The following is a 22,825-nucleotide window of genomic DNA, read 5'->3' on the forward strand; positions in this document are numbered from 1 at the left end:
AGGTTCAAGTAATTTGTAATAAGAAATATCAGCAGACTTCTGTGTTTTATGGAATGCCTTTGTAATAGTATCTAGCAACGATTTCTCTGTACTCCTTATATCTTTCCTGTAACATATGGCAGTGATCTGAGTTTGACAGGATCAGAGTCGTGTTTTCCTTTAATTTTAGGAGTGCTTGTGGTACTGGGTCATTGATCAGAAGCTGAAGCTACATATATTTTTTTTTTTGAATCATGACTTATAAGACAAGTCTTAAAATTGTTTAAATTTAGCTCTATGCAATTATAAGACAAATATGAAAGGATACTGCAGAATGACTTTTAAGATTAATGGTAACTAGGTGTACTTTCAGAGATGACCTAGCATATGAAGTCGTATTCAAAGCTTGTGTTACTCATAATGACCTAACTGTCATCTGAGTGGAGGCCTGAAAATCATCAACAAGAGTTTTATATTAAATATGACATAAACTAACATCTCTATTACTTCCTTAGCTACCAGCAGGACTGGGTTAACTATATTAAAAATAATACTCAGACTGTATTCAAAAACATTGCCACTGACTGTGACACCACTGATGAATAATCCACAGCTATTAGACTTATATCATTACCTAGAAATCCCAGTTGTCATGTTAAAATATATAATACAATTGTATTCAAAAAAATTCAAAAACATTATTTGAGAGCCTCATAAATGTTCGGTGACTGGTATGCAAAATTATAAACAACAGCCAATTATAGAACTAAAAAAGGACTTTTTTTTCTCCAAATCTCATCATTTTAAAGGAAACATCATTCTTTCTGTAGGCGGCTTCATAATTTTGAACATTTGAGATTGTCAGTACTGAAATACAGCTAACTAGCATGGACACACCAAGACAGCTTTGAATCTAGTTATAGCTAAAACCCCTTTTTGAACATGACTGACATACATCAGCTGACCAGTGTGCGTACAATATAGTCAGGAGCCATAGGTGAGCCCTGTTTAAATTCCAGGTGGGGAAACCTAAAGTATTTAGTTCTTAATTATCTGAGAATATTGGATCATCTGAATATGTTTTTTTGGTTCAAGTTCTAAAAAAGATATTCCTTTCACAGATGCTCACTTTTGGTGATAGTGCTGCTTCTTTTCAATCATATAACGTGCTCTATGTTTATGGATCTTGTGCTGTATAATGTGCTCTATGTTTATGGATCCTTCTGTTTTTGTAGTTGTGGTCAAATGCTTTGGAAATTTGTAGGAAGTATGGTAAGATTTTGTTTTGTAGTAGATAGAAATCTGCAGAATAGTCCTAACGTTCCTATTGACAATTACTGATTTTACCTTAGCTCAGGTTGCACTGTGGTTTCCTTCAGCAGTCATAGTCAGGGATTCAAATTCCATCAAGACCTGATCTTCATTCCTGCCAAAGAATGATCTGTTAAAATAGTTTTCTTGATTGGATCCTGGGCTCAGGGCAAAAACATCTGAATATTATTGTTTTGCCACTGCCTCACTGTGTGATTTTGTAAAAGAGAAATAACTTCTCTGTGTCCTGTTTTCCCAAGTGAAAAATCAGATGCATTGTGAAGCTAAATTCATTTTTATAAAGCAAATGGAAACAGATGAAAATGCTGTATTAGTACTTAATATTTAGTTCTATGTTCATTCGTGTTTATATATTAGAATCAGGGGCTTGTGCGTTAAATATTTGGCCTCACAGTTTGCCATTTGGGACAACACACGCAAAGACCTTTTCTTCCGAGTCCTGTTTTGATGTTTTAATTTGTTCTATTTCTCATGTGATAGTTTTCTTGATTCTGTAAACTTTATGTTTAGCACTTGCTACTTCTTCCTTTGATACGAATCTACCAGTGTGTGTTAAGCATGGACCATAGTTCTGAGGATAGGTACTATGCCTGCTAGTTTAGATTATTTAAAATTTAGATTATTTAAAAACAATTTAAAATAATGTGGTGGGATCTGTCTCTCCACTTTATCTGTATCTGTGTATTTACTTTATCCTTGTATTAGACTAATACTTTTCAAAATCTCCCAAAGAATAACCTTTCCTATAAAACCTAGATGTTGAGTCAGTCATTAAGAGGTATCTTGGAGTCCTCAGCATAGGATTGGTACCAGCCCATCTTCTTAAATTCATTGACTTAGTGCCTGTGTCCTCCTTAGTGCCTGTGTCCTCCCTTTCATTGCCTGTTGTCTCTTACTTTAATTTGTAAGTTCCTTGTTTTAAATACTGTGTCACTGTTTGAGATTATATAGCTTTAAGCCTTATCTGTTTGATCATGGTGTCTTTGACCATGCTCCAAGTAGGCTGAATGCAAGCCAGTTGGGGACCGCGAGCTGCATAACCATTAGTAATAGACTGGTTCCAGTAGTAAGCCCTAGCTTGATCTCATTAATTCCAGTGCAGATATACACAGTTTTTGGTCTGAACCTGATTTTGGACCTGAACCCAAGCTTGCAGAAGCACAAGCTCGCCTTTGCTTTTAAAAGAACATATTTCTATTCAGCAGTAAGCTTAAGAACCCAGTTCTGCAGCATTTCAGATGGTGGATTTGCTGACCAACATACAAAGTCAATGAATTGCTCGATATTTGCAGCAGTTAACAGCAGTCTGCTTTCTATGTCCATAAAATTAGCACTTCCCATTCATATTTGACTTGGGCTAGCCACATTGCAAGGCATGTTGTAGTACAATGGGAGATTCTACCTGCCCAAAAGCAAGGGAAATTGAATGGCAGAGAAAGAAAGAAATGGTGTTAGCATCATCATGGATTTAACCAATCGCCAGAACATGGTGAACAATGAGTGGTTGCAATGGCAGCAGCAGCAGTGAATGTGGAATCGTGGAGGAGAAGAATGAGCTAACTGGGGAAAGACAGGGAGTCTTTGCAATGTAGAAGGTAGTTTCTTGGCCATGTAGGGAGGAGAATCATGAGAAAAAGGAGCTACAAAAGGAGCACAAGGCTGGTATCTAAGAGTGAGGAGAAACTGCCACCTTGTCCAGCTCCAAATTTCTGTCCATCTGTCAAAGCTTCATTTTCTCCCTCCCTGGTGATAGAGCAGACATCATGACAAGTGCCTGGGTTTTGCAAATCTATTAAGTAAAAAACAGATAATGCTTTCTTAAAGGAGCACCTCTACCATATACTCAAAGCCTCAACATTCTCATATATGCCCAATAGAAAATAATAGCGTATACAAAAGGGTGACAGAGTTCCTTCTTAACTCCAAAAAAGGTTGACTTTGAGCAGCTGAAGAGGTAGGTGAAATGGAACCATATATTTGCAGGCAGATCAATCTTGGCAGGCTGCCAACACAATCCAAACCTGTGAGGTAACTTGTTTAACACCCTTCTACGCAGAGGTGTAAACAGCAGGTAGTGCCTGCATGGCAAAGCATCACCTACTTTTGTGACAGTGCTTCATAAATACTGGAGGAAAGAATGCCTCTCCACGCCAGTATTTGTCGCACATAAATATTTGTAATAGTTGCTATGGCAGTTGTTGAGAAGGTAAAGATGAAAATCAGAAAACAGTGAAAGCTGTCTGAAAACAAAAAAGTGTTTCTAGAGAGAACACAGTAAGCTTAAGTACTGGAATTTTTATTCTCCTGAATTCTTGTTATAGGTCTTTGATTAAAAAAAATCCCATAAGTGTATCTTTATTATTTAAAGACAAAATAACTTATTATCTTGGTTAATTAGACAGGATGCTAAAAGGTGGCCTTCATGAATTGTGGTTGCCGTTTTTAACACCCATGAATCTATTTGATTGCACCTGATACTTGAGTGATACACTTAAATTTTTCAGAATAACTCACAACAGATCAGGAATCTGGGAAAAAAAGTACTTAGGCACAGTATTTTAGTTGTGTTGGATGAGATTCAGCGCCTCAGTCCTGGAGTAACTCAACGCCTGCAAATGGGATAGGAATAAGATGTTCTCTCTTTAAGAACCACCCCATCACTTTTCTGATGGCAACCACTTCATGAATCTCTTTGTTGCCAGCATCCCCATAATGTTTTACAGGGGGAAATCCCACTTTGAGTACTGAAAAATCTGAGCTGGGGGTGTGTGGACTGATCTTACCATGGCATTGAAACTTATTCCTCTCAAGACACTAGTATTTATCATATAGTATGCTTCTCACTTTCAGAATAATAAATCTGGATGTCCTCCAGAAGTGTTACCTTTTGATTTTCAACTGTTTTACGTATTTTTTCCTACTGCTAAATATGAGGCTTTTTCATTTGCTGTTTCCATGCTACAGTAATTGATTCTTATAGAATAGTACCTTTATTTTAAAAAATTCTAGTTAGAATTTCTGATGTTGTACAACTAACCACTGTTACAATGCCCTGAGTTTTACATAGGGGTGCCTATTCGCACAGTTATGGTTAAGGGCTTGTCACAATTTCCATTATATAGTAAAACATTATTTTCAGGACTTTAGAACAAGGCTGTAAAAAGTAACTGTGGGCTGCAGTTTTACACAAAAAATCTTTGCCCTTGAGAAAGTTATTGTCACAAATGCTGAAAAGCATCAGTCAGTTTGCTTAGTTATTTTTAAGTGGAGTGAGTGAAAAATTAAATATAGTAGTTCCGTGGTTTAAAACATTTTTTCACACTCATGTACAGCCACCGCAGGTGTAAAACACCCCATGGTCCTGATTCTTAGCTCTGCACATGTCTTTGTATTGCTCCAATATCACAAAAGGAGCTTGAAGCTGCCTAAAATAGCGTAAAATTTCCAGGCACAATTGAATTTTCAGCTGATGCAGAAAGTCACCATTATATCATACTGCATGGAGGGGGGAGGAATCTTGCCCTTCTTCCTTACCTCCCTGAGCACAGGGAGTGGAGCAGAAATATGAATACATTAAGGAAAGAACATCATATATTCTGGCTAAGCATGAGCAATTGATACAGATTCAGACAAGTCCTCTTCTTTGTACAACTGTCTATTCTTCTACGTTTATACTGCACCCCATTTTCTCCTTCAGGAACCTCAGTATCTCAGCAATAGGAAAGTGTTTAAGAGCATCTACCTTTTTTCCACATAGATACGCCAAGTATCTAAGCAAGCATTTAGTGCAGAACTCAGTAACAAGGGGACAATATTTTCTTAATTTGTACTTTGATTTAATTTTACAGAATCAGTGGTCCAAAATGTGTATGGGGTGGGCATTACAGTATCTTCACCGCTTCTGCAAATATTAAATGATTATGTTTTGAATTTGGCAGGGGTAGTTTCACAGAAAGCGCAGTATTTCAAAAAAGAGTAATTTATAAATTTTCACATAAGCCCCTATTTCATGGCAAATCCCCCATTTTTAATCCAAACCAAGTAAATGTGGCAACATATTTGGACATGCCACTGCCCTGTTTGTGAAAACATCTTCCTGGCTTCACTCACAAATCCCAAATGCACAGGTGCAGCATATTTGAAAAATTAGCCTTAGGAGTTTTTCCTAACATTTATTATTACTTGTTAACTTACAGCTCCTCTTATCATGCTGCTTTTGCTTCTCTCTCTTCATGGTATATTATTTACTAATTATATTATTAATTATTATAATATCAGCACCCCATGTGAAAGACAAGAAGAAATGGCATATGCGTATCCTAGCCCTAGGTCCTTGCTATCTAATTACTGATATGACATGACAAGTGAGAACAGCAAACGCTGGATGGAGGGAATTAGTTATATTGATACAAAGAATGATGTTGCGTATGCTAGAAGGTGACAAATTCAATTGCAGATTGAATGCAGCAAATGGGCCACTAAAGCAGTGATTCCAACACACATTAAAACCTTTTGCAAAGTATTCTGCATTTCATTAATATCACATATTTTGAGGGACGTGGTTTTGTAAACCTCTCTCCTGTTGTTAAACATAGTTCCCTTTTATAAACCACATTGTACTTAAGCTTTTAAAATTCATTGTTTTGCTACATAGGAGCAAGTAAAGTTACTCATTAACAGTGTTCAGCCACACCTTGAACAATGCATCCATCAAATATGAAGTCAGGCTGCCTTTTTTCTCTGTGGTGAATTCCTGTCTGTCATTTCTCCGTCTTAAAACAAAACAAAGCATTGACTGAAATATGAATGGATCATATCCTATGGCCCTTGTTCAGGCAGGATTTTTAAAAAAACCAACAGTTAGGGATGACTGAAGACTGCGTTTTAAATCAGTATCATGTTTTCTGGATGTTCTAGGTGACACTGTCATGTCAGGAGAAATTTGAAATTATGTGAGTAACAGCTCCACTGGCAATAAAGCTCTTACTCTTATGGAAGCATTTTTATGTTAAAAAGATTAGTTCATTACTCGTTGTATTGTTTTGTCTTTGAATATGATTAATATAGTAACAATAATTGCTTAGCTGTTAGAACAACAGTTTTTCTGGAAAAAAAAAAAACCACAACATATCGATAGATCTTGTCAGATACCCAACAATAATTACTAGCAATATTTCTCTTGGGCTGGGGTGTTTTGTTCATGGTTTTCCTTTCTGTGGGCCTCTACTTTCCTCATTTGAGTATGAAATGAAATATCAAAGGGTAACAACAATAGTGTTCGTGGGAATGTTGATTGTAGTTAGACTTGATGACTGACAATCCCTTACTTCTGGTGTCATTACGTAGGCTGAATAACTTTCGACTTAAATATGTTTCACATTTTTTCTATCAATAATATATATGTCAGAATGGGGTTGTTAGCATTTAATTAATTATCTGTGAAGGGTCTTGAAGTCTGCAAGTGGCACATGATTGAAAAATCTTATGACACTTGCATACCTCCCCAAATTTATAGTAGAGGCTGCTTCTTCATCCCAATTTCTATCTAGATGTTTCATGGATCTTCACAGAATAGCTTCTTATGCTCTTATGTTACAGCACAAGTGGGACTATGTAGGCCACTGAGGGCTTAAGTCAGGCCTTAAGCACTAATTAATTCAGTTAATATTCCATGTAATTTAAAAGATTACTCTATTGTTTTAGCTGTATTCCATGCCAATTTTCCATAAGGGTTAATTTTGCCATAAAATGTGGTCAAGAAATCTAAACTGTTTGTGTAAGCCATCAAGAAAGTAGTTGAATTTAGCAGTTTTAATTTATTTAAATACTGTAGATTTGGACATGGCTGGCTGTGGAGCATGGATGTGCTAATAGCTTGTTTAGAAGTATTGTTTCAGTATTTAATATGACCCAACTAACAATTCAGCTTTAAACACTGGTGAGTGAACTGCTACCACTGATAGAGCTGAGAACAGTTGATTTGATTTCACACACAGAAAATATTTCACTATTAATTTTAGCTCTAGACTTTCAAATGGGGAAAGACATATATGCAGGTTGTGAGGACGGCTGTGAAAACCGGTGCTGTGTTTTAATTGAGATTAAGAATTTTGCTTGCATATGTAAAACAAATGTACTAAAAAAGTAAACTCACTGCCACCAAAACTGAAAACAAGGCACTTCAGAAAATATATGCTGATATATAACTGGCTAGAATTTCCTTCATTTTGCAAAGCCACGAGCCACATGCATCAGCTCACCACAAAGTCATTAGGTCTTTTTAAACTCAGATGAAAAACATTAACAAATACCACAAAAGGCTTTAGTATGGCCCCTTTGTTCATTCACATATGGCAGTTTATAACTCCTGCACCACTTGGGTCGTGTGTTTGTTTAAGCTGCCTCCATCAGGCCAGCCCTGAAAGAACAAAAGACATCTTGAGCGATCCTAAGCAGGAAATGGGCTAATCTAAACATGGCTTGTGACACTATAAGTAGAATAGAAAGGGGAGGGATTGATTAGTCATTAATGTCCAATTGACTCCATATGGATGTTGCAATAATAAGGCCTTTTTCAGTGCAGTAGCGGAGTTATTGAATTAGAGGTTTATGTTTCCTCAGAGCTGACCTTAGGGAATTCCCTTTTGGTTCTTCTTGTTGACGTTTTAAAGAGAATGAAGTCTCTTAACAGGAAAAATAGAAGCCTTATCATAACCGAATGTTGCATGGATGTAGCTAACCTGTGCTACAGTATATTCCCACCTTTTAGTATTTACTTAGCACATTTCAGAACCCTTGCAGGTGAAGTATTTTAGAGCCCATTTTTCCCTCTTTTCATTGATTGACATGCAGCCTATATGAAATGTTCATCCCTCAAATCTCAGCTGAATAATATTTGTTTAGCAATCGGAATGAAAGCAGCTTGACAAACAGACACTTCCCTGCAGAATATTTGTGCCACTGTGTGACTACAGGCATCCCTGTGCCGGAGCTAGTCATGTTTCCAAGTGGGTGTTAGTTTTGCCTAGTGATGACAAGACATGCCAGTAATGACAATAGTTCATGAAATACCCATTTATTTTGCCTCTCTTGCTGGTAATAAAGAATGAAAAAGTCTTCTGAATGTGGATGGGGATGAAGAAGTAAGAGGCAGGCAAGGGGCAAAACAGATAAATGTTACATGAACACTGCTACAAGTCACTTAGATTACAGTGAAGTAGTAATTTTTGTAACCTTCTCCAAAATTGAACATTGAACTTAATAACTCAAAATAATAGTTAAATGATTATTCTTGTATTCTAAACTTCCTGAAACTTCTTTTGTCATTCTATTCTTTCCAGATTTGCATTTTTCTATTTGATTTGAAATATTGCTATAGCTTTCATAAAAGCTGCATTTGTCTGTCCACAGGTTAAGAGCAGGAAGGGGGACTGCTAAGCCAATTTTTCATGCTCCCTGTTTTTACGGCATTTTCATGTTTATGAGTAACCCATCTCTAGTAGTAAAAGAGTGACCTCTGTTTGCATGTTCATTAGGTTCTGGTCTCTGCAATGCAAGCTGCTAGCAGTGCTAGTTGTATTACCACAGACAGGACCAGATATTTTGGAGGTCACAATCAGTCTTTTCCAAAGTAGACAAAAATGTCATCTCAGCTTAATGAATAACTGATGATAGGAGCTTTACTACTAACCGGTCACTTTTACACTAGGAACCTAGAAAGATTGTCTTTTTTTCTATATATCCTATCTTGGTATATGTCTGTGGAAGATGGTATGCAGTATATTCTCTAGAGTAGCCAAAGATTCGTTATCTGGGGGGAGTCAAAGGAAATTTATCACTTCAATCATGAATCAATGGCCAGAGTGTGAAGAGTCATTAAGGAATAACAGTGTGACTGATAAAAATCTCTTTCTTTTTGCAGTCACTTCTTTTCTCTTTCTTTCCTCACCTTTTTCTCAACCTTTTTTTGCTCCTTTCTATCATGTTTATTATTGTTTGCATTCTGGTAACTTGTAAAGGCCCAGTCTGAGGTTTTGTTGTGGTAGATGATGTATAAAATGGAAGGTAAAACCACATCTCGTTAAAGACAATAGGATTAACACTAATGTGGCCAAGATTTCAGGGAACATGCTAAGAGATGGTGCCTGTCCTAAAATTCTTGTCGTTATAAAAGGTGAGAAACTCAGATAAAGACAGGAATAAATAAATAAACAATTAACAATTGTTACTGTATGTTTCTTAACATTTAATTAATATGAAAATGTTTATCTTTCCTGTTGAAGATCAGGTTCTTTTTTCTTTCTAAAGAACAGGGGTTCTTCTTCCGCTGCACTGTCATTAGAGAGCAATCAGTCTCTTTTGGAACAAAAATATTGTTTGAAATTACTTTAATGAAGCTGTAACATTTTTAGATTCATTCTGTGGTGTTCTTTGACCCAGTATTGTCCCTAGAGTGTAGTCTGGAATCCAGCTTCCACAGAGGAGTTGCCTGCCATATATCCACAAAAAGTGATCATTCTCTAATCTGCTTTTAGTTTTAAATCATCAAAGTCATGACAAGTTGAGCAAATGCAAAGCATCCAGGAAGTGAGGCAGTCCACACGCTCAGAAATTAAAAGCCCCAGCCTTTAAGCCGAAGTGTAGACTTCTTTGCCAACTAAGCCATTAGGGCAGCCAAACTGTACTGCTTTTGCAATAATTTTAATTCTGACCAAGCTCTTAATTCTGAAAATCAAAACCTCCTCCTGTGATTGCAGTATGAACAGTAACTAGCAGATAGAGCACTAGTTGCCATAGAGAGACAATTACCAACTTCCTCCTCTATTCTCACTCTTCATTAGTAGTACATTTTTATTTTATCTGTTATTTTGGGTTTATTATTTATTAGGCTTTCCTGAAAATATTTTCAGAAAGAAGTAAAACACCTACTTCTTTGCAGTTGTATATATCTTTTCTTTAAAAATTTCAGGTGTCTCTTTCAGCCTCTGTCAGTACTATAATTATCAAAATAAGAAAAAAAAACATACTTTGTGAAACCTGTTGAAATTGTTTATATAGGGCACAATACTGTCTAATTGACAGGATGAAGTACCTAACAACAACCAGTTTGAAAGCTTGTTCTTATGTGTTTCAACTTGTAAGAGCTCACTGAGCATATGTGCTTTTTATATCATTAGCGCCTCATTTCTAAGCTAAAAAGGTACTGAGACTTTCTGGCTCCCCACATAGAATCACATGCTAACAGAAGTATTTTCTTGTAATGCTTTATACGCTGAATATAATTCTGTAGTTCTGAGATAGTTAGAAGAACATGGAGATTATATTACTTCAGTTATTTGCAGAAATTCATTTTGCAGATGCTTTTGTGATGGCCTATGGGTCATCTTGCAAATATTCCCCCAGAGATCAAGCACAAAGAACATCAACTCTTTGGCTGCTTTTTCAAATCCTTCAAGTATGGACTTGCTTAAAGCAGATACAGCCAGAACTTCTTGGCCTTCTTGGGATGGTTGTAATTTATTACTCTACGTAAGAATTGTTTTCTAACATAACCTTTCTCTGAAAATAGATCATTTATGGTGGGGTTTTTTTCTTCCTTTTTTTTTTTTTCCCATTCTATCTACCTTATATCCAGATTAAAAAGCTGGCCTATAATCTTGATACTAGTAAAGGTACTCTTTGCCTGCCTTAGGATTGAAAGAAAGGGCTAAAAACAAACTCCTTAGCCATAGTGAATAAGTACCTTGGGGAAAGTAAAAGATGGAAAATCATCATATGGATTCAAATATATCTTCTTGCCTTTGCTGTGAGTAGAGTAGCTGAATAACAAATGATAACTTTTGCATCAATAGGAATTTAAATTTTTTAATTTGTCACCAACTTCCTAATTGCCCAAATACTAGTTACAAATTTTATAGTATTATTTTAAGAGATGGAACGACCATTACACGATATATTTGATTTTTCTCAAATTATATAGCCATTTGTCTCAATAAATGTTTCAGTGTTGATTTACTATGCTTGTAACTTACAGTTTCACAATAAATATATCCTCTCTCAAAAGATGGTATCTTTGATATGCATGTTCCAAGCCTTCTGACAACAATGGACAGAGCCTCATTAACCAAACACACCCCTACATTGGTCCTACATACAGATCGCTCAGCAAAACTACTGTTCCTTTTTGCAATAAAAAGCTGACTGCAGCTGCAGCCTCCTGTAAATGCTGAACACCTGTAGCATAGTACTTAACTTAGAATAGTATTAAAATAGTTTTGCATCTCACATTTGCCACAAACCTGTCTTCTTTTATGTGCACGCATGTTAGTATACAAATTGCCAAATTGGTGTCAGTTGTAAAGTAATGGCATTGGAGGCACCATAAATTACCATGGTGATCCTCAGGAGAAGACACTGCCGTATACGAATGAGTGTTTTGCTCTCAGGGTAATGTATGTCTTCATCTGGCCCAGTAGTCAGCATATTGCCCTGTGTTGATGGATATAGTCAGCTTGAAACTACACTACATTTCACTGCACAATAAACATGGCTGTCAACACCATATAAAGCAAAATCAATTTATCCTGTATGGTCAGTGCGTTTTAAATGAAATTAATGTACTGTGGACCTGGTGGCAAAAAGGTAGTGTATTAGTTATGCATCCTCTATTTTAGGACTTTTTTCTTGTAAACGTATTTCCTATATAGAATTTTTTAAATGGTATACCTAACATATAGTGTTTTCACACTAAATTAGGAAACTTAGGTTTTGCACAATTAAAAACTTGTGAGTCAGTCACTGGAATCAGTAAATCTGCAGTGTTTTACTTAGTGTAAAGAACTAATCTTATATTATTTGGCAAATAAATCCCTGTTGGGAGCTAAAATAGTTTACAAAAAAGGAGGCCTATTGCTGTGCTAATTTGTTGTGAAGTACCTTGTTTTTTCAAGGTATTGAATTATATGAACAGTTTGATGAGGCCTAAGTATGTCACACTCCCACTGTAAAGACTTTTTGCCTTTCTTTCATATCTGAGGTATAACCCTAAAAGCATGTTATCATCACAATTGCAAAAGTTTTTCTGGGAAAAGCATGCCTTATCTAGGCTCGGTTATCTCTTTCTCCTGTATTAACTAGTTCTACACCTCATACTCAGCTCTGTGAACTCTAAACCTTCATGAAGCTTTGCTGTTTGCAGTCAAGAAGCAGAGCTGGATGCATTCAAAAAAACAGTTAAGGTTAGCATGTACAAGTTGAATTGATGGTGGGTAATGACAGGACGCTGAGGCACATTAAAGCACAGCAGGCATGGAGAACCTGGAGTGCTTGTCTCCCATTCTGGAAGCTCCAGGATGCGGTGCGTGTACCTGTTGAAGGCAGACAGTTTTATTACATATATGTGATCGAATGCTCCAAGACACATCTAAAATTCAACTAAAGCAGATACAACTTCAAAATGTTCAGCTTCAAATATAATTGGATCCATACAACTAGCAGCATGTACCTGGTGTACTATGTAATTTATTTTATGAAATGTTTGGCATGTGCTTCACTGCTCAAGCAGCAAAGTCATTGTAAATTACTTGTGTGAACAGGTCTACATCTACATCAGTTTGGATTCTCAAGTGTAACTTTTATGTGAGTTTTGGTGAGCGTTCAGAACATGTATGCAATGTTAAAGTCCCAAACGGAAACTTTTTCAAATCTCCATACCTTAACTGGAGAAATACCAGTGCAATTTGTTTCCTCACTCAGATGTTGATGCCTTCAGCTGGGTGAGCCTGAGCAATTAAACTCAAATCACTGGATATCCTTTCTCTCTTTCTCTCTCTCTCTCATAGATCTGGCAGCAAAAAGAGAGAGAAAAAAAGAGAATGAGGCTAAAATAAACACAGCACTGAAAGCACTTGCGTAATCCACATAATAATGTTTTGCATCCATCTTGTTTCTTCCTGCCCTGACATTACAGGAAGTAAAGCAATGAATGGCTCTGCAGCTAAACTACAGCAGTATTATTGTTGGCCAACAGGAGGTGCCACTGTGGCTGAAGCTCGAGTCTACCGGGATTCACGGGGCCGAGCCAGCAGCGAACCGCACATCAAACGACCAATGAATGCTTTCATGGTTTGGGCAAAGGATGAGCGTCGAAAAATTCTCCAAGCCTTCCCTGACATGCACAACTCCAACATTAGCAAAATCCTAGGTAAGTGCAAGACAATGAACAAATCATGACTGTGACTGAACCAAAACTGAGGGAAGCTTAGAAGGCTCTGCTCTAGTAGTGGCAATTGGCAGAGGTTAGTTATTTTTGGAGGTGTGGAAAGATGAGGTTATTTATATTGGTGACACAGGCTAGTTACTTCCTTCTTGGACATGCAACTTCTCTAATTTTAGGATATATTTTGTTTGGGAGATGTTCACTGAAATTGGAATTACTGAAACTTATACAAATTAAGACTTATGGGTTGTTTTCATTTTCATTCCCTTCCTTTTCCCTTTCTGCCCCTTCCCTAATGCTTTTTCTTTTCAACAGCAGAGTCACAACATGCTTTAAAGACTTAGCAGCATTCAAAAGGAATGTTTTGTGAAACCTATTGCAAGAGCGTATCCTGATAAAAGGTCTAATTGCAAAATCCAGTTAGAAATCACCTGAACTACAAATCACCTGAATGCAAAATGGTACTTGTTGGAGTAATTACTGGGAAAAAATTAATAAAGTACAAAATCAAAATCAAAGGTTTATGTCAGACAGCGCAGTGTCAAAGAAAGAAACCTGGCACAGTTCAAAAGACATGTACATGCATAGCTGCTCGCATGCAAAATGATGTTTGATTCAAAATGTTACAATGTTCAAAAAGCTAAGGAAGCACTAGCATCATAAAATTAAAATATTGCTTAGTTAAAAGACACCATAGTTAATATTTAATTTGTATAAATTGGGACAATCAGGGAATATACCATGGATTATATTTTGCCACTGTGCAAATAAATTGGCTTATTTTTGAGAAATTTTGATTTGCTTTTTAAGACCCCTCCAGAGAATTAGAAACATACGTGAGAATGAGTGCTGAAATGTTAAAACCTATATTTGCTTTCTGAGTCTTTGAAGTGAAAGACAGATTCCAAATGTAACTCGTAATAAATAAAAGTAAAAATCAAGTTTCCTCTGTAATCATTTTATTGTAAACTTTGAGTTCAAATACATTCTTACCAAAGTTTGTTGCGTTTTAGTTCAGAGGCAAGAATACATAGAAATAAATGTTACTTTGTCCTAAAACTTCCAAAATCTTACTTAGTAGTTCTCATATTTTTGTCTACCATATAAGTAAGCTATATGAATAGCCTTTCAGTTTTGTATAAAACCTGCACTGTTTCAGTGTTGGCAGCTGTAGGGAATCTATATTATTTGTGTGCATTCTGTGAAAAAACTATTAGGAGCATAGTAACTGTATTCATTAAAATGTAAACTTCCAGCATAAATATTCAGAAGTGCCAGCAATTGAGTGTTTGTTAACCATGGAATTAACCTGTCAGGATCTGCTCTGCCACAAATAAGTCTATGTCCATATAATATTTGTGCAACTTTTCCAGGACAATGAGAAAAGAGACTGAAATATTAGAACTGACACAGAGTATTGCTGGCTACGGATAATATTTATACAACTTTTCCATTTGTTGATGTATGAAAAATCTTGGTAAAAGAATAGCTTCCACCCACATTTACCACAGCTGTAATCGTTTTATTCATCTAAAAGACACCAACAAGCTATTTTCTGCATTTTGTATCCCCTGGGAAAAAAAAATCCCTTCTCTACTCAAGTGTTTAGATAGCTCTTTATAAACAATACAAGAGATCTGAATACTTTTTCCTCTTCCTGTGTACACTGTGTTAATTTCTTAACTTTTTTATTGGTGCAGCTTTCAATGAGAGTTTACAGTACCTGAAGTGGTGTATATAATTACAATGTGCTTTCTGTTTTTCTTTTTTCTAAAATATAAGCTTGTTGAATGTAACTTTCTCAGTGCAGTTCTGTCCATTTATTACATCTGGCCAGAAGATAATATGCATAATAGGATTTAAAATATGGTAAGGTGCCGATATTATGCCAAGCTTATATCAGAAGATTAGTAAATTTAAGACACACAGCATAATTTTGTTGAATCTATAAGGTTTTGATAATTTTTTCCTGCTTATACCTTACATAACAAGGTACTAATATCTATTAGTAGGAGTGTATAAAACAAATCCTCATAAAACTATCAAAGAAGCATGTATCCCTAGGCAATGTGTTAAGCTTTTAACAGTAAACGTATGATTGTAGACCTTCCTTAACCATAATACTGTGCGTGGTATTACAAAGGTATAGAATTATTCACAGATTAATGCTCATATTGTAAAAAATTAAATAGTCTGTTTTGCAGCATGAGGCTGAGCTTTTGAGAAGTAACTATTGATTTTAAGTGCACCTATTTAATAGAACTTTACATATGTTTTGTCTGCAGCAATATCTGAAAGTCAATGTTCTTTTAGGGTGTCTCAGGTTGTGCATCCCTATATATGTGGTGGCTGATGTAAATTCAAATTAGTTTATTTAATTAACTTATTTAAAATCTCTTTATTATGGCAAGAAGGCATGTTGAAATGTGTATGTGTAAAGCTAAACCTGCTTTACTTGAGCACTCACTGGTGTTTTGTGTTAATAGGATCTCGCTGGAAGTCCATGTCAAATCAAGAGAAACAACCCTACTATGAAGAGCAGGCACGGCTAAGTAAAATCCACCTAGAAAAGTATCCTAATTACAAATACAAACCTCGACCAAAACGTACCTGCATTGTTGATGGAAAGAAATTGCGTATTGGTGAATACAAACAACTGATGAGGTCTCGAAGACAGGAGATGAGGCAGTTTTTTACCGTAGGGTGAGTACTATTGTTGTAATTGTTTTCAAAGACAGAGCATGCTGTTTGAAAACAAATAGACTTATCTGTTTAAGTCACTGACTAATGTCATTTAGAAGGCAAGGATTTGTACCTGTAAAACCTTATTAAAAACATAAGATATATCATAGAATATGGAGCTATCAGCTTGCCACTGAATGCTGATTATGAGACTGATAGTGGAATTCTTTAAAGTCAAAAGAAGTTGTTTCCCATTAGCCTGAAAGGTTTGAATCATGTCTTTTGTGAGTTATTCGTAAGCTAATCCATTCTGAGTTAGTAATGACTCTAGGATCATTTCCTAAATTAAGACAAGAACGAAGAGAAAAACACAGAAGATTATTCCAGTGTAGAATAAGGAGTCAGGAGAGGGGATAAAGGGAAAAGGGACAGAAATAATAGCAGTTACGTTAGGAACACACATGAATGAATTATATCATAGCATGAGGCTATTAGGAATTTTGTGGAAAAAAAAATAATAAAAAAAAAATTTTAGGAAGAGTCTTTCAAGTAGTGCATAGATAGACTAGTTAGATTTACAACTTGGAATATGTGGTTCAAAAACATCCTGGCACCCTTCTAAAAATATTGTGTGTTTTTTAACAGTATTTCCTCTAGTCTTCAGAAGGGAAAGCAGCACTAGGAAAGATCTACAGGCTAAAGATAACAAAAGTCCAGTGAAACAACTGCACCATAGCTGATTTCTCTTTCCTGTTTTTTTATGAATTAATCTGTGATGCTCAGTGCTCTAACACAATGTTTCTGGTGGTTTACAAAGAGTCTAAAAGCTATCTCCAGTGCCAGCCTTTCCAAATTCACAATGTTCTGCTTATTTCTCTAATCACAATAGTCTCCTTTTGTTGGGTACTTCACTACTAGATAATTGACCTTGACGTCGATTATGTGCCCTCATTTTTGGCTTGGGATGCAGAACTCCTGTTGCAGTCAATTATCTTGTGGTACAGCAACAATGTGGGCTCTTTCTTCAATCAGTAAATAGAAGTGTTTCTGATGTCTTGAAATAACCTTCCAGTCTATAGTTTTGACATTGTTTTTTATTCTTCACTCTAAGGGAAATTGTTTACTAATAGACTTCCATCAAAATTGTACACAGAACTCTAAATAGAAATCTGAATTTATACAGCACATCACAAATTATATTCAGATTGAGGGAATGAAACTCTAGCTTATGTCTTCCAAAGCAGATTGACAGACCAAATCACATCTAGACAAGAAATGCAAAAGAAATGCGAAAACAGCAGTCTGAACAATTTAAGAGTTGTTTGCTAGTTCAAAACAGTATTAAGCAGTAGCATTTTACACATTGGAAGTAGTGGCTAAATATGGAGGTGAGTATGGACAACGGATTTAACAAACTTCTAAAAGTGCCTACTTAAAGAGTGATATTGTGATTAAAAAAAAAAAATTAAAACTATTCAAAACTAAACTGCTGGTGCAACCTAAATGTAACGTCTTTCTCATACATCAAACAGTATGATCACAAAGACAATGAAAATGTCATCATTTTCTTGAAAGGATCGGTTCTAATTCATATTTATGCTAAGTCCACTTCACACTGCTCTATCCACGTTGAAGAAGTAAGAGTAAATGACCTTTGTGCACTTATATAATGATGCAGTGGACTTTACCGGAAACGACGACTTTTAGTTATGCAAGTGATGAAAAAGGGGGTATGAAGTCTAATGGATGCATTCAATAAAGGTGAAATGAGATCCATGTTGCAGCTCAATATGAATATAAATTTTGATACTGAGGAAACACAGGCTGTGATTTTAAAAAATTATTTCATGCTTTCCTATGAATTCCCACTGTTGCCCCAAATTCCCTTCTTCCCTAAAGAAAAAATTAAAACAAAATTATTGGAAGAGACCAAGCAAAAAAGGTGAAAAAACCAGACCAGGGCAGCTTTTTTGAACCGAAACATAAAACATGTATAATTTATTTCAGCAGAATAGTTTACTGAGTAATAAAAAGCAACATTTCATCCAAATCAGATTATAATTAAGTGAAACACAGTAATTTAGCCCATCAACTTCTTAAACTTACTCTTCCTTGTGTTTAACGTAAATATCACGTAAAGCATCAGCTAGAAAAGTTTTCCTAACTGACCTCGTACACCCAACACTTTTCCACTGTTTTTATGGAACAAACAGCATAAAATGTCCTTCAGAACTGTAGACACGGGAGTTGAGATGCAGTTTCCTTTTCAGAATGAAATAGGAGACAAATGTGTTTTTTAGGATTGAATATACATTTAACAGTAAATATCTCAGTGTAAGATAGAGAACAAAAGTACAAAATAGACTCCAATGAAATGTGCCAAGTACTTCGTACTGCTTGAAGTCCTGCTGATTTTCATTTTTTTTTAAAGAACATACCAATTAAGTTGGGAATGGGTATGCCAAAATGGCAAAAATCATCACAGAATAAACAGATAAATAGGAGATGTGTGAAGAGAAGGATAGACCTTCAAAACAGATGGCTAGAGGAAAGTATAAATAGCAAGAAAAATTATATTCTTTCATATTTGTGTTTGGTATTCTCTTATACCAAATCTACATTTATGGCTTAAGCAATCCAGTAAGGGCTAGTTCCTATCAGATCCCCTTGGGTGAGCCATTGCTAGCATAGAATAATCCTGCCATGTGTACAACTAAAACACCCCCCACCACAAACAGAAAGAGTTTTACACTGCTCAAACTTTTAAGATGCAAAAAGCTCATGCTGCTTACTTCAGTGAGCCACATTCTTTGATAAACATTGGTAAGATGCACAAAAGTTGTTTAGAGAATCTCAATATACAAACTAGGCTTTAAAATAAAATAGAGAAATAAGCTAATGAATGGCCAGGTTCTGTTCTGATTTTTGAAGAAAAGCTTCCAAAGAATTGAATGAAAGTGAGGATTTCTTGGAATAAATTGGGCAGGAAATTCATGTTTTGAGATAAATGTTATACATGTGATAGATCAGCACAAAAAATCTAGGAACTGGCAAGTATTTTAAAGAACAGAGTGGAACTTAAGATGTGCGTAGGCCTTCTATTGCATCCCTACATGAATGAATTTTGTTCCAAATGAGGCAGATAATATACAGAAATAAGTCATGTTTAATGCAGAGTATATTAAAATCTTGCTGTTTTTAATCTAGCGGAAGCTGAATCTGAAGCCAGCTATGTCTTCAAAATAATTGAGTTATTTTTAATAATAAAATTATTAATGGGAAGTTGTGAATGATAACTTCAGCGTAAGTTAATCCCTGAACAGACTTCTAGTGATTTAAAATTTATCTTCAATAATACTTTTTTGTAATGTATAAATAAATGTGAACTAACAAATGGATCATATATAAGCCATAAATTCAGACATTTTAAGCTAAGAGTCTGTCTTTTGTTGCCCTGTCTTACAAAAATAATTCAATTCTCGTCATTTTTACAGTCTAATACACTCTAAATACAAGTATATGATATATACATTTCTCTGCAAAATGATGTAAGCAGTAACTTTTTTTTTTGTGTTTTACCAGTGTAAGATGTTTAGAATAAAGCCTTTATAGTGTTTATAACTACTGTACACACATAGTCTGAATGTTGCTAGACTACGGTTTTGAATAAGGCTGTAATGTTATACTCCTGTAGCTTGAACTTAAAGTAAGTACACAATGGGTGCTTTTGTGAGATTTACTGTTATTTCATTCCTTATGGGAATGTAAGTTTCAGGGGTGTGTAGCATATAAGCATTTTCCTTAATGCAATCGATTTTGCTTCAGTCATTTAAAGAACTGTTAGAACATAGTTGGGAAGGGATCAGAAAACAATGGTAATTTGCCAATTTAAATGTTTGGCTAGTTTTGCAAAAGTCAAAAGTGGAACGTTCTCCAGGAAAATCCTAAGAATATTAATGCCACAGACTTGTAAGCAGGTCAGTTGGTCTAAGAATTTTCATGTTACCTCCTTTTTTATATTTACCTAAATATTTTGGGCCAAATCTTTGGCCCCAGACCGGACAGACATGTTAGCAATGCTGGCAGAGCAGAGAGGCAAGCGACCTGTAGTAATTGGCCACACAAGGATTTCTTTGGCAGAGGAGACGGTGGAGACAGGAGTGGTTTGAAGCCAGGGTACATAGCCATGCACCACCATTCCTCACAGATCTGAAGAGATAGGAAGATTAATGTTGGGTTCTGGAAATCTTAACCAGGCAGAAAACATCCTTGCTTTAACCATGTGCAACTGAGCTGAATTGTAACCTGTGGCTTGCAGTGAAGTATGTTTTTATCTCCTCACTTCAAGGTCCTATGATAGGGAAAACTCTAGCAAGATACAAGGATTAAAAATGGAATTTAATGTTATAAAAAAATACCGTTAACATTAACATGAATGCCTTTAAGAACTACAAATAAAAGAAAACAGAGTCACAGGTTAGAAACTCCAACTCTTCCTTTCAGAGAGAATGGTTAGAATTTAAATAAATGCTCTGATTTCTTCCCCCCTCCCCATCCTATAAAATTTAATTACTTAGAAAATGATAACACTCATCTCCACTAACATATGCCATCCATATAGTTTGTGATATCTTAAAATAAGGCTTTCTGGGATGTAATGCAGCAACTTGAGCAGAATTTACAGTGACAACCTGATCAGCTCTAAATAATAACCGGGCTCAAGTGAGAGGCAGGTGTCCAGTTACTGGGGGTGTGTGGGTGCCCATGTTTAAATGCTAGCAAATTTTTGCTAGCAAATTCGTAGCAATTTGAGACACTTCCCATTTAGGTGGTACAGTTACCACAGAGAGATATACGTAATTTAAAGCTCACAGTTATTACCCATCCAGCAGCAGGCATGCACACCGTGTCTGATTTTTGTTTAAAAAGAAACTGCATTTATGAATGACAAAACCAGTAAACCTTTAACTTTCCTGTTACACTGATCAAGTTCTTTGCCAGTTAGATTCATTGTATAGTTTGCCATGCATTTGGTGCATTCTCAGGTAAAAGGTATCTGTAAATTCTGCTTCACTATGCTCAGATGACTTGCTCCCTTTATACTTTGAAAGGGGTGCTACTTTGACAAATATACCCTGTCCCATTGAAATGTGGATATGCAAAAGGGTTTTGCTGACCTGATAAACATTTGAAAGAATATCTGAATTTCTTAACTTAGCCTGTCCTTTAGGGCTTAACACTGACAACCATCATTTTATCAAGACACTTCACAGCCCTATCCTAAACAGATTTTTTTCCTTCTTGCTGCTTATAAAAAGGCAATTTGCTTCTAAAAAAAACCAAACTTTTTTTTTGGGGGAATGGTAGGGGTGGAGATTAGGGTTCTGATCCTTAGTGTCATCTATAATACAAGAGCAGCTTGCACTCGATCATTCTTTGAGTATATTCTACAACTCTTATTAGAAGAGTTGTAAAAACAACTTTTCTCAAAACCTCTTCTGGCATTAATATTGTGGTATTCTTTGATGAACGACTGGGGATGCTTTGTTTTGTGAATTTATTTATTCTAAGAAATACCAGAAAAAGATTAGTACCAGCAGTTGTTAGATGGGCAGATTAGAGAGAATTAAGTGTGTATGGCATGGTGACAACTATATAGAATTTTGCTGAGACCATGTGTGCATTTCTTTTTCCTTTGCTTTGTGGAAGCAGTCATTAATGTGAACATTTTCTGTGTCTAAAAGTTGTACAGGAGGAGGTACATGTGGGTTTTTAACAGTAATAGTTTATACTCCTGACAACATGCAATCCTAAAACAGAAATGTTCCCATGTGAGGTAGGTGTTCAATTTTATGGATAATGTATTGAAAGATGTTTGCAGAAAATCACTTGCAAGCAAATACATTGGCTGAAAATTGTTTTCACAGAACATTTATCAGACCATTTAAAAAGTGAAAATTTAGTGAAAAATCCCTAGCTGTTTGTAAATCATCTGCAAATCATCATTTGCAAACAGGAGTATAATGACTGTGTCAAATGAATTACTGCGATGTTTTTGCTCACTGCTAGCCAGGTGTACCATACTTATACAACAGATGTTTGAATTTCTCAAGCTGTGCAGAGGCTTTAAGAGTCGGGCTACCAGCACCAGCAATGACAGTACTACATGCTATTTTAATATTATCTTACAAAGAATGTTCATGATTTGACTGTCTGTATTGGCTCCCAGACTTGAAGGACTTCAGTTTCCCAGTAACTCTGTAGTGTGACATTTATCAAAATTAGAATTTGATCAATGAACAATAAAGACTCAGCATTTAGGGTCTTGTAAATAAGCTTTGGATTATTTTGTGTATTGATTTAGCCAATGATTAAGGATTTGTGAGAGACTGGTTTATGGAATGTCCCTCTGAATTTTAGCGTAGAATGACACAGTGGTCAAGAAGTTACAGATTCGTTAGACTATTCAAACACATCTGACACTGTTTCTCCTGCTAAAATTATATAATAGTTCTCTAATACTTGGTCAATATTGCTCTAAAGAAGGTTGGGAATACATTGAAATATATGATTCTTTAAATACAATTGTGCAAATAGGCATGTATGTTCAATAAC

General features: G+C 35.7%; 1 protein-coding gene across 15 annotated transcripts in view; it reads left to right on the top strand.

Moving 5' to 3' along the window:
- Nucleotides 1–22,825, top strand: part of SOX6 (SRY-box transcription factor 6) — a 375,857-nt gene that overhangs the window by 347,489 nt on the left and 5,543 nt on the right. For 12 of the 15 annotated variants that reach the window (XM_075162744.1, XM_075162748.1, XM_075162750.1 and 9 more), the window contains 2 exons: nucleotides 13,280–13,513; nucleotides 16,015–16,231. In XM_075162744.1, the coding sequence (XP_075018845.1) occupies nucleotides 13,280–13,513; nucleotides 16,015–16,231 (451 nt within the window). The remainder of the gene's footprint in view (nucleotides 1–13,279; nucleotides 13,514–16,014; nucleotides 16,232–22,825) is intronic. The other 3 variants (XM_075162739.1, XM_075162741.1, XM_075162742.1) reach the window with 1 other exon arrangement.

The sequence above is a fragment of the Calonectris borealis genome, chromosome 14, assembly GCF_964195595.1.
Source record: "Calonectris borealis chromosome 14, bCalBor7.hap1.2, whole genome shotgun sequence".
NCBI classification, from domain to species: Eukaryota; Metazoa; Chordata; class Aves; order Procellariiformes; family Procellariidae; genus Calonectris; species Calonectris borealis.